The 12,500-nt window shown below is 43.3% G+C and overlaps 2 protein-coding genes across 6 annotated transcripts in view; one reads left to right on the top strand and one right to left on the bottom strand.

Annotated features, from left to right (window-relative positions):
- The window catches only part of LOC118397634 (adhesion G protein-coupled receptor B2-like), a 565,880-nt gene that overhangs the window by 447,117 nt on the left and 106,263 nt on the right, over positions 1 to 12,500 (bottom strand). The window lies entirely within an intron of this gene.
- Positions 8,682 to 12,500, top strand: part of LOC127909656 (uncharacterized) — a 4,635-nt gene continuing 816 nt past the window's right edge. The window contains exons 1-3 of the mRNA XM_052471810.1: positions 8,682 to 8,750; positions 9,352 to 10,041; positions 11,958 to 12,500. The exon at positions 11,958 to 12,500 is cut by the window's right edge and continues 816 nt beyond it. Of these exons, the coding sequence (XP_052327770.1) occupies positions 8,682 to 8,750; positions 9,352 to 10,041; positions 11,958 to 12,500 (1,302 nt within the window). The remainder of the gene's footprint in view (positions 8,751 to 9,351; positions 10,042 to 11,957) is intronic.

The raw sequence follows: 12,500 nt of genomic DNA, 5'->3' as shown, positions 1-12,500 counted from the left end.
TACCCAAGTCTAATACTGGTCCACTATGTTATACATACCCAAGTCTAATACCGGTCCACCATGTTATACATACCCTAGTCTAATACTGGTCCACCATGTTATACATACCCTAGTCTAATACTGTAATACTATGTTATATATACCCTAGTCTAATACTGTGATACTATGTTATACATACCCATGTCTAATACTGGTCCACTGTGTTATACATACCCTAGTCTAATACTGGTCCACTATGTTATACTCTAGTCTAATACAGGTCTACTATGTTATACATACCCTAGTCTAATACTGGTCTACTATGTTATACATACCCTAGTCTAATACTGGTCCACCATGTTATACATACCCAAGTCTAATACTGGTCTACTATGTTATACATACCCTAGTCTAATACTGGTCCACCATGTTATACCCTAGTCTAATACTGGTCTACTATGTTATACATACCCTAGTCTAATACTGGTCCACCATGTTATACATACCCTAGTCTAATACTGGTCCACCATGTTATACATACCCTAGTCTAATACTGTAATACTATGTTATACATACCCTAGTCTAATACTGTAATACTATGTTATACATACCCTAGTCTAATACTGGTCCACCATGTTATACATACCCTAGTCTAATACTGTAATACTATGTTATACATACCCTAGTCTAATACTGGTCCACTATGTTATACATACCCTAGTCTAATACTGGTCTACTATGTTATACATACCCTAGTCTAATACTGGTCCACCATGTTATACATACCCAAGTCTAATACTGGTCTACTATGTTATACATACCCTAGTCTAATACTGGTCCACCATGTTATACCCTAGTCTAATACTGGTCTACTATGTTATACATACCCTAGTCTAATACTGGTCTACTATGTTATACATACCCTAGTCTAATACTGGTCCACCATGTTATACATACCCTAGTCTAATACTGGTCCACCATGTTATACATACCCTAGTCTAATACTGTAATACTATGTTATACATACCCTAGTCTAATACTGTAATACTATGTTATACATACCCTAGTCTAATACTGGTCCACCATGTTATACATACCCTAGTCTAATACTGTAATACTATGTTATACATACCCTAGTCTAATACTGGTCCACTATGTTATACATACCCTAGTCTAATACTGGTCCACTATGTTATACATACCCTAGTCTAATACTGGTCCACCATGTTATACATACCCTAGTCTAATACTGGTCCACCATGTTATACATACCCTAGTCTAATACTGTAATACTATGTTATACATACCCTAGTCTAATACTGGTCCACTATGTTATACATACCCTAGTCTAATACTGGTCCACTATGTTATACATACCCTAGTCTAATACTGGTCCACTATGTTATACATACCCTAGTCTAATACTGGTCCACCATGTTATACATACCCTAGTCTAATACTGGTCCACTATGTTATACATACCCTAGTCTAATACTGGTCCACCATGTTATACATACCCTAGTCTAATACTGTAATACTATGTTATACATACCCTAGTCTAATACTGGTCCACTATGTTATACATACCCTAGTCTAATACTGGTCCACTATGTTATACATACCCTAGTCTAATACTGGTCCACCATGTTATACATACCCTAGTCTAATACTGTAATACTATGTTATACATACCCAAGTCTAATACTGGTCCACTATGTTATACATACCCTAGTCTAATACTGGTCCACCATGTTATACATACCCTAGTCTAATACTGGTCCACCATGTTATACATACCATAGTCTAATACTGTAATACTATGTTATATATACCCTAGTCTAATACTGGTCCACTATGTTATACATACCCTAGTCTAATACTGTAATACTATGTTATACATACCCTAGTCTAATACTGGTCCACCATGTTATACATACCCTAGTCTAATACTGTAATACTATGTTATATATACCCTAGTCTAATACTGGTCCACTATGTTATACATACCCTAGTCTAATACTGGTCCACTATGTTATACATACCCTAGTCTAATACTGGTCCACTATGTTATACATACCCTAGTCTAATACTGGTCCACTATGTTATACATACCCTAGTCTAATACTGTAATACTATGTTATACATACCCTAGTCTAATACTGGTCCACTATGTTATACATACCCTAGTCTAATACTGGTCCACTATGTTATACATACCCTAGTCTAATACTGGTCCACTATGTTATACATACCCTAGTCTAATACTGGTCCACCATGTTATACATACCCTAGTCTAATACTGGTCCACTATGTTATACATACCCTAGTCTAATACTGGTCCACCATGTTATACATACCCTAGTCTAATACTGTAATACTATGTTATACATACCCTAGTCTAATACTGTCCACTATGTTATACATACCCTAGTCTAATACTGGTCCACTATGTTATACATACCCTAGTCTAATACTGGTCCACCATGTTATACATACCCTAGTCTAATTCTGGTCCACCATGTTATACATACCCTAGTCTAATACTGTAATACTATGTTATATATACCCTAGTCTAATACTGGTCCACTATGTTATACATACCCTAGTCTAATACTGTAATACTATGTTATACATACCCTAGTCTAATACTGGTCCACCATGTTATACATACCCTAGTCTAATACTGTAATACTATCTTATATATACCCTAGTCTAATACTGGTCCACTATGTTATACATACCCTAGTCTAATACTGGTCCACTATGTTATACATACCCTAGTCTAATACTGGTCCACTATGTTATACATACCCTAGTCTAATACTGGTCCACTATGTTATACATACCCTAGTCTAATACTGTAATACTATGTTATATATACCCTAGTCTAATACTGTAATACTATGTTATATATACCCTAGTCTAATACTGTAATACTATGTTATATATACCCTAGTCTAATACTGGTCCACTATGTTATACATACCCTAGTCTAATACTGGTCCACTATGTTATACATACCCTAGCCTAATACTGTAATACTATGTTATACATACCAGACCATTCATAAGGTCTCTAATGTACAGATACTGGTTTCAGACCATTCAGTGCTTTTGGGGAGCTTGTTGTCATAGTGATAACTGCAAATAATAGTATTAGGCCTAGTGAAAAATAATATAGTAACTACTATTTAAATGTAGCAATTCAACAACAAATACTGTTTAGCCTGCACATCTTTTACAGCACGTCTTTGCCTTCATGCTCAAGTCATTTTCAAGTCATTTCCATGTCTTTTTTCACTGTTCACATCACTGTGCGTCCTATAGATAAATGTCCTATAGCTTTTACTATATATTTTCCTGTGATTTCACGAGAAGAGGAATGGCCTATTGCAGAGAGGCTTGCATAGCCTGTAGCCCTGGTGTTGGCAACCCTGTTCCTGGAGTGCTGCAGATACTGGTGATTATTGTTCCAGCTAGGTACCACACCTGACCAACTGAGCTTATTGATCAGTTCGGTGATTGACTAAATTCAACACACCTGGTCTTCCAAATATAAAATATAAAACATGAAGTGCCTGAGCCTCTCCAGGACCAGGGTTGCCTACCCTTGCTACGGCTGGTTGCTCACAGGAACAGCTGGAAGAGAGAGGCCAGTGATGTGTAAACAAAGTAAGAAGCTAAATATTAGCAAGATATTAGGATATTCATTAGCTAAACATTAGGTCATTAATATTATCCAGCCAAAAGATGCTGAAATGGCAGATCTGTTGTGCGTTCCTCAGGCTGCGCTCTGTGGTCGCCAATCATGCAAAGCTCCAGTATTGATTAGGCTTAGGCCTATGTTTGTAGAGAAGAAAAGCACATTGAATAAATATGTACACGCAACATGCAACAATGTAAACGATTGTACTGAGTTACAGTGCATATAAGGAAGTCAGTAAATTGAAATAAATGCATTAGGCCCTAATCTATGGATTTCACATGACTGGGCAGGGGTGCAGCCATGGGTGGGCCTGGGAGGGCATAGCCACACCCACTGGGGAGCCAGGCCCTTCCAATCAGAATGAGTTTTTCACAAAAGGGCTTCATTACATACAGAAATACAGTTTCATCAGCTTTCCGGATGGCGGGTCTCAGACAACCCTGCAGATGAAGAAGCCTGATGTAGAGGTCTTAGACTGGTGTGGCTACATGGGGTCTGTGTTTGTGAGGCCGATTGTACGTACTGGCAAATTCTCTTCAAATTCAATTATTTGACAACCGCTCATGCTGCAGTCAGCATGCCAATTGCACGCTTCTTTCAAACTTGAAACATCCGTGGCATTGTGTTGTGTGACAAAACTGCACATTTTAAGGGTGGCCTTGTATTGGTCTCAGCACAAGGTGCACCTGTGTAATGAATGAACAAATGTGTGCGTATGGAACATTTCTGGGATCTTTAATCTCAGCTCATGAAACATGGAACCAACACTTTACATGTTACGTTGATCTTTTTGTTCAGTATATTATCCCTGGGCTACAACAATAAATGTATTATTGTTATCAAGTGAGTACACAATTATTGTCCATAGACTGGAAACTGCAGTGATGCAGGCTAATTTGAATTACAGCTCAAACATCCTCTTTTGTTTCATGCCAAAATAACTGCATCGGCATACAGCCTGGTTATGCAACCAAAATAACTGCATCGGCATACAGCCTGGTTATGCAACCAAAATAACTGCATCGGCATACAGCCTGGTTATGCAACCATTTGGATCCGTTTGGGTCCTCGACAGTGTAGAAGGACCAGAAAGGTACACTACTGTACATGGCCAAAAGTATGTGGACACTTGCTCAATGGGGTTGGGGTCAGTGGTGTTGGGGTCAGGGCTCTGTGCAGGCCAGTCAAGTTCTTCCACACCGATCTCAACAAACCATTTCTGTATGGAACTTGTTTTGTGCACAGGGGCATTGCTATGCCGAAACAGGAGCTCTTCAGTACGAGCCACTCTACTGACAAAGTTTGTCGATGGAGATTGAATGGCTGTCTGCTTTCATACAAGTGTCAGCAACGGTTGTGGCTAAAATGGCCGAATCCACTAACTTAAAGGGGTGTCCACATACTTTTGTACATTCGCAGGCCACTCATAGGATGTATTTAGTCAGAATGTAGGCCAGTATTAAGATTGGGCTTCACCTTCCCAACTTCCTGCCCGTTCTTAACACTGTAGCCTATTTGACATTCAACAAGCAAAAGCAAGTGTGCATCTCTCCTCCAATAGGCTATTAGTAGGCTAAAGAAATAAGTCGTAATAAATGTCCAACGACCTTTTGTAGTCTGTCTTTTCCTGGGACTCCACAATATTTAAGAAGAATAGCCGTGTCAGCGGTGAGGCCAGTTGTGTAATTGTGCAAAAGAGCAAGCTTGAGATGTAATCTATAGCCTAAGTTAGAAGCTTATGCACATCAGACCATAATTTAAAGCTCAATGCTCGGCTTAATACTGGAGTGAATATATCCAGCCAATTTACACAGCGAAAGAAAAACAATTTGATCAGATAACAAAATTATCAGATAACAAATTGATCAGATAACAAAATGATCAGATAACAAAATGATCAGATAACAAAATGATAAGTAGACTACACTCAATGTGATTAGTGCACTCCCTTACGGTCCTCAGGTACCAGCGCAAAAAGCTACTCTATTGTTTTAAGGACAACAAATTGTATCCTACTTAGGCTACAATAACACAATGTAAGGAAAGAATGTAATTATCGTTTTCAGGTGAGTACACATCTCTAGTCTAAGCTGTAAACTGCAGTGATTTGAATAAGCACTCAAAAGCCTCGCCATTTTGAATGCATATTCATCCTGAAATAACTGCATCTAGCCTGCCTGAATGGGAAACCATTGTGGAGCAGTAGTGGGGGTTTTGTCAGTAGTTTCGCCTAGAAGGACCAGGCACATAAGCAGGCCAGTAATACGGTGCAGTTCTTTTAGGGTGAATCCGCAAACAGAAACATACGAGCACCAGTATTATGATAATGAGCATGGAGGAGGTTGTATCCGTAGTTTCCTCGTTTGTCTTCCGTGTTTGGAAAGAGTTAGAAATGATGTGGATAGTAATCCAGTGGGCCTGGGAGAACACACTACAACACACATCTGATGGGCTCGTTTCTCTTTCTGAGTGATATGAGACACACAGACACAATCCTGCCAAAAAGACAAGATTACACCACTTTATTTACACTATTCAAACAGGAGATGGAGAGTGAGCAAGAGAGAGAGAGAGAGAGAGAGAGAGAGAGCAAGAGAGAGAGAGAGAGAGAGAGAGAGAGAGAGAGAGAGAGAGAGAGAGAGAGAGAGAGAGAGAGAGAGAGAGCAAGAGAGAGAGAGAAGAGAAGAGAGAGAGAGAGAGAGAGAGAGAGAGAGAGAGAGAGAGAGAGAGAGAGAGAGAGAGAGAGAGAGAGAGAGAGAGATTTTAGAGGCAGTATGTTGTTGCAGCAGACACACACACATACACACACACCCCCTACTGCCTGCATAGCCCTGCATGACGCTGATCATAATGAAACATGCTTCAAATGGATTTCAATTTCAATGAGGGAGAAAGCAGAATTCCAGCTGTGTGTGTGTAGGTGTGTAGGTGTGTAATGGGTAAGAGAGCATAGAGAAGTCATCTGTTACCCTGGAGCTTTTGTCCCACTAACATAAGTAAAGTAATCACCTGTGTCTGTGTGTGTGTCCGTGTGTCTGTGTGTGTGTCCGTGTGTGTGTCCGTGTGTGCGTCCATGTGTCTGTGTGTGCGTCCATGTGTCTGTTTGTGTGTCCGTGTGTGTGTCTGTGTGTGTGTCTGTGTGTGTGTGTGTCTGTGTGTGTGTCTGTGTGTGTGTCTGTGTGTGTGTCCGTGTGTCTGTGTGTGCGTCCGTGTGTCTGTGTGTGTGTCCGTGTGTCTGTGTGTGCGTCCGTGTGTCTGTGTGTGCGTCCGTGTGTCTGTGTGTGTGTCCGTGTGTCTTGGTATGTGTCTGTGTGTGTGTCCGTGTGTGTGTCTGTGTGTGTGTCCGTGTGTCTGTGTGTGCGTCCGTGTGTCTGTGTGTGTGTCCGTGTGTCTGTGTGTGCGTCCGTGTGTCTGTGTGTGCGTCCGTGTGTCTGTGTGTGTGTCCGTGTGTCTTGGTATGTGTCTGTGTGTGTGTCCGTGTGTGTGTCTGTGTGTGCGTCCGTGTGTCTGTGTGTGCGTCCGTGTGTCTGTGTGTGCATCAGTGTGCTTGTGTGTAGTATAAATCCCAGTGAATGGAGCCTAGTTCCGTTGTGTGTATAGACAGTGATTTACACAGTCACATTGAACAGCCAGGGGTCCTCAGGCCAATTGGGATATTTTAGTACAGGCATGCCAGCCTGCCTGTGCATATTACAGGAATATATGAATACTCAATGTGATAACATGGAAGTATTTTAAAAGGAAAACCTGTCCTTGTATAACATTATTGTTACACTTTTTACTTGAAACAACTTCATAGGAAACTGCTAAAAGAAGTGTTTTCACACATTTGATCAAATATGTTGAACTCCAGGTTTGAGAAAATTGGTGTATAAATTAATACCAGCTAAATTGGTTTGATAAATTGGTTGAGTAATTAAATACGTGTTATCATTTGGTTTAATTAATTCTGAAGAAAAAAAACATATCTACAATGGTGATTTAGGCTTCACTTAGCTGCTGGAGTTTATTGAAAAAGACTAACAACCAAAATATGGTTTGTTAATAATATTGATAATGATTCAACATCATTCAATTAGACCCTATCTTCACCCCGGCTCCCTGTGGTGTGTGTGTGTGTGTGTGTGTGTGTGTGTGTGTGTGTGTGTGTGTGTGTGTGTGTGTGTGTGTGTGTGTGTGTGTGTGTGTGTGTGTGTGTGTGTGTGTGTGTGTGTGCGTACATTTGATCCTTGGATCCTCTCTGCCATTGGTTCACCACCCTGCTTGCCAACCCCCACCCACTAAACATCTATTTTCTCCTACAACCCCCCTCTCTCTCTCTCTCTCTCTCTCTCTCTCTCTCTCTCTCTCTCTCTCTCTCTCTCTCTCTCTCTCTCTCTCTCTCTCTCTCTCTCTCTCTCCCTCTCTCGCTGTCTCTCTCTCTCTCTCTCTCTCTCTCTCTCTCATTTGCTTTGCATCTCTCTCTATCACTAGCTGAAAAGCAGGTTTCTCTTTGAAGTGTTTAATCATTTTTTTAAATGATAGTAATTATTATTTAATTTATTTCCTCCCTCTGTTTTTAGAGCTGACACTGCAGGTATACTGTACTGTAGTGGAGGTTCCTCAGAGGAGGATGGGGAGGACCATCATCTCAGTGAATTTCAGATTATTATTTTTTAATTACACATTTAAAAAGTTATCATTTTTAGATAAAAGTATACTAAATATATTCACGTCACCAAATAACTGATTAAAACACACTGTTCAACGAAGATATACAATAATCTCAACATCCGCCTCTGGCTACATTGATTTCAATACAAAATATATTTTTTTGTTGAAGAACCCCTTTCATTGCCCAAATTAGATTCAAGCTTTTGGGGAAAAGCTGCTTCGATCACGTAATGGAAGAAGGTCTGCGTATTCAAACTGCGCCGGACAATGAGAAGTTATTAAGAAGAAACAGGGATTTTTGGCCATATAAGAGTTGGCCATTGTAAAAAATGGGTCGTTGCGGGATGAATCAAGGGGGCATGATGGGAAAGGAAAGTTCCCCTGACAAGGGCAACTACAAGGAGCTTTCTGAGGTAATTTCACATTGATTTAAGTTTCTACTGTCTTCTCTGGGATGTCGAAATCATTCAGCTTCCATCGCATCATCCAAAGGTTGAAAAAGCACCTTTTCGCAGGATAAAACCCCAGACATCAGTTGTCGCTTGCGAATGTTAGTTATCGTCAGGTATGTGGATGATGAAGGCTTTATTCAGTAAAGTTTCTTGGGCTACTCTGTCTGTGTTTGACTTTGTGAATTCTGAGATGTCTGATTTTAACTTCATGAAATGTGTTGCCCAAACCAACGATGGCACTGCTGTAATGGAATGGATCTGCCACAGTATTTGTATTTACAGCTCAGTCCCTTCTTGTTCCCTGATTAAGAGGAGACTCCACTCCACCTCCAGTGTCAACTTTCTCCTGATATGAACTGAGGCCACGTCTCATCCACTGGCTAATGGAATGTTTCCTCTCCAAGCACTGTGAGTACAGCTATACATCTTCTCTCATTGCTGTATGTAGAGTCGATCACACACAAACACAGTCACATTATTACACATCAATGTGATTTCACTCCTTGCTTGGACTAAATCATTCTTAGCTCTTTTGTCTAAATGTGTTTTTTTGTCCTTCCAGTCAGATCCTGTCCTGCCCTCAGAGGAGGAGGTGGGCTCTTCACCTACACCATCCATACATGATGAGCCTGTCCTGCCCTCAGAGGAGGAGGTGGGCTCTTCACCTACACCATCCATACACGATGAGCCTGTCCTGCCCTCAGAGGAGGAGGTGGGCTCTTCACCTACACCATCCATACACGATGAGCCTGTCCTGCCCTCAGAGGAGGAGGTGGGCTCTTCACCTACACCATCCATACACGATGAGCCTGTCCTGCCCTCAGAGGAGGAGGTGGGCTCTTCACCTACACCATCCATACACGATGAGCCTGTCCTGCCCTCAGAGGAGGAGGTGGGCTCTTCACCTACACCATCCATACATGATGAGCCTGTCCTGCCCTCAGAGGAGGAGGTGGGCTCTTCACCTACACCATCCATACACGATGAGCCTGTCCTGCCCTCAGAGGAGGAGGTGGGCTCTTCACCTACACCATCCATACATGATGAGCCTGTCCTGCCCTCAGAGGAGGAGGTGGGCTCTTCACCTACACCATCCATACATGATGAGCCTGTCCTGCCCTCAGAGGAGGAGGTGGGCTCTTCACCTACACCATCCATACACGATGAGCCTGTCCTGCCCTCAGAGGAGGAGGTGGGCTCTTCACCTACACCATCCATACACGATGAGCCTGTCCTGCCCTCAGAGGAGGAGGTGGGCTCTTCCCTACACCATCCATACATGATGAGCCTGTCCTGCCCTCAGAGGAGGAGGTGGGCTCTTCCCCTACACCATCCATCATGAGCCTGTCCTGCCCTCAGAGGAGGAGGTGGGCTCTTCACCTACACCATCCATACATGATGAGCCTGTCCTGCCCTCAGAGGAGGAGGTGGGCTCTTCACCTACACCATCCATACATGATGAGCCTGTCCTGCCCTCAGAGGAGGAGGTGGGCTCTTCACCTACACCATCCATACATGATGAGCCTGTCCTGCACTGAAGCCTCTGACCACCTCGACCCCTGTCCTGTCCTGCACTGAAGCCTCTGACCACCTTGACCCCTGTCCTGTCCTGCACTGAAGTCAAGCCTCTGAACACATCATGCCTCACACCCACATTCAATTTCCGCTGTGATCCCTTCCCAACTCTATATATTTAGCCCTCTCCTTTCCAATCCTCATTCTATGTTACTATAATTGACATATGTAACTGTAACGGCGTTCGTTTGTCGAAAGAGAGTCGGACCGAAATGCAGCGTGGTGGTTACTCATGTCTTTAATGTAGAAGAGCGATACATGAAATAACTTAATAAATATACAAAACAACAAAACGAAACGTGAAAACCTATACAGCCCGTCTGGTGAACACTAACACAGAGACAGGAACAATCACCCACGAAATACACTGTGAAACTCAGGCTACCTAAATACGGTTCCCAATCAGAGACAACGAGAATCACCTGACTCTGATTGAGAACCGCCTCAGGCAGCCAAACCTAAGCTACACCCCCACTGCAATCCCAATGCCACAAAACCCCAATACGAAACACAACATAAAACCCATGTCACACCCTGGCCTGACCAAAATTACAACGAAAACACAAAACACTATGACCAAGGTGTGACAGTAACCTTCATTTACCCAGGCAAGTCAGTTAAGAACAAATTCTTATTTACTATGACGGCCTACCGAGGAACAGTGGGTTAACTGCCTTGTTCAGGGGCAGAACAACAGATTTGTACCTTGTCAGGTAGGAGGTTCGATCCAGCAACCTTTTGAAAAAAAATTCTTTATTAAATGCTTTAGGTTAAAATAATTGTCTTTGATGATTTTTGAAACACTATTTGTTGCCTCCGTGTGGTCAGCACCTACATACAGTACCAGTCAAATGTTTGGACACAACTACTCATTCAAGGGATTTTCTTAATTTTTTAGTATTTTCTACATTGTAGAATAATAGTGAAGACATCAAAACTATGAAATAACACATGGAATTATGTGTTAACCAAAAAAGTGTTAAACAAATCAAAATGTATTTTATATTTGAGATTCTTCAAAGTCGCCACCCCGTGCCTTGATGACAGCTTTGCACACCCTTGGCATTCTCTCAACTTTCATGTCTGCAAACCATATCACCCCAAAGCCCCTACTGTCCCCTATCATATCTATAAACCATCTACTGTCCCCTATCATGTCTATATACCCCCTACTGTCCCCTATCATATCTATAAACCCCCTACTGTCCGCCAACAATCATATCTATAAACCCCCTACTGTCCCCTATCATCTCTATAAACCCCCTACTGTCCCCTATCATCTCTATAAAAATGGCCCCAAACCCCCTACTGTCCCTGTCATATCTAGAAACCATACTGCCCCAAACATCCATATAAACCCCCTGCAACCTGTCCCCTATCATCTGTCCCCAGCCCCTATAAGCCCACTGTCCCCTGCAACCTGTCCCCTATCATCTCCCCAGCCCCTATAAACTGTCCCCTGCAACCTGTCCCCTATCATCTCCCCAGCCCCCATTAACTGTCCCCTGCAACCTGTCCCCTATCCCCTCATCCACTCTATCCCCAGCCCACTGTCCCCTGCAACCTGTCCCCTATCCCCTCATCCATCCCCAGCCCCCATTCCCCAGCCCATGCAACCTGTCCCCAATCCCCTGCACCCTGTCCACTGTCCCCAGCCCCCATTCCCCAGCCCACTGTCCCCTCAACCTGTCCCCTATCCCCTGCACCCTGTCCACTGTCCCCAGCCCCCATTCCCCAGCCCACTGTCCCCTGCAAATCCCCTGCACCCTGTCCACTGTCCCCAGCCCCCATTCCCCAGCCCACTGTCCCCTGCAACCTGTCCCCTATCCCCTGCACCCTGTCCACTGTCCCCAGCCCCCATTCCCCAGCCCACTGTCCCCTGCAACCTGTCCCCTATCCCCTGCACCCTGTCCACTGTCCCCAGCCCCCATTCCCCAGCCCCTGTCACAACCTGTCCCCCACCCTGTCCACTGTCCCCAGCCCCCATTCCCCAGCCCACTGTCCCCTGCAACCTGTCCCCTATCCCCTGCACCCTGTCCACTGTCCCCAGCCCCCATTCCCCAGCCCACTGTCCCCTGCAACCTGTCCCCTATCCCCTGCACCCTGTCCACTGTCCCCAGCCCCCATTCCCCAGCC

Source organism: Oncorhynchus keta, chromosome 19 (assembly GCF_023373465.1).
Source record: "Oncorhynchus keta strain PuntledgeMale-10-30-2019 chromosome 19, Oket_V2, whole genome shotgun sequence".
Lineage (NCBI taxonomy): Eukaryota > Metazoa > Chordata > Actinopteri > Salmoniformes > Salmonidae > Oncorhynchus > Oncorhynchus keta.
The sequence above is the reverse complement of the archived record's forward strand: the minus strand, read 5'-3'. Positions and strand labels throughout refer to the sequence as shown.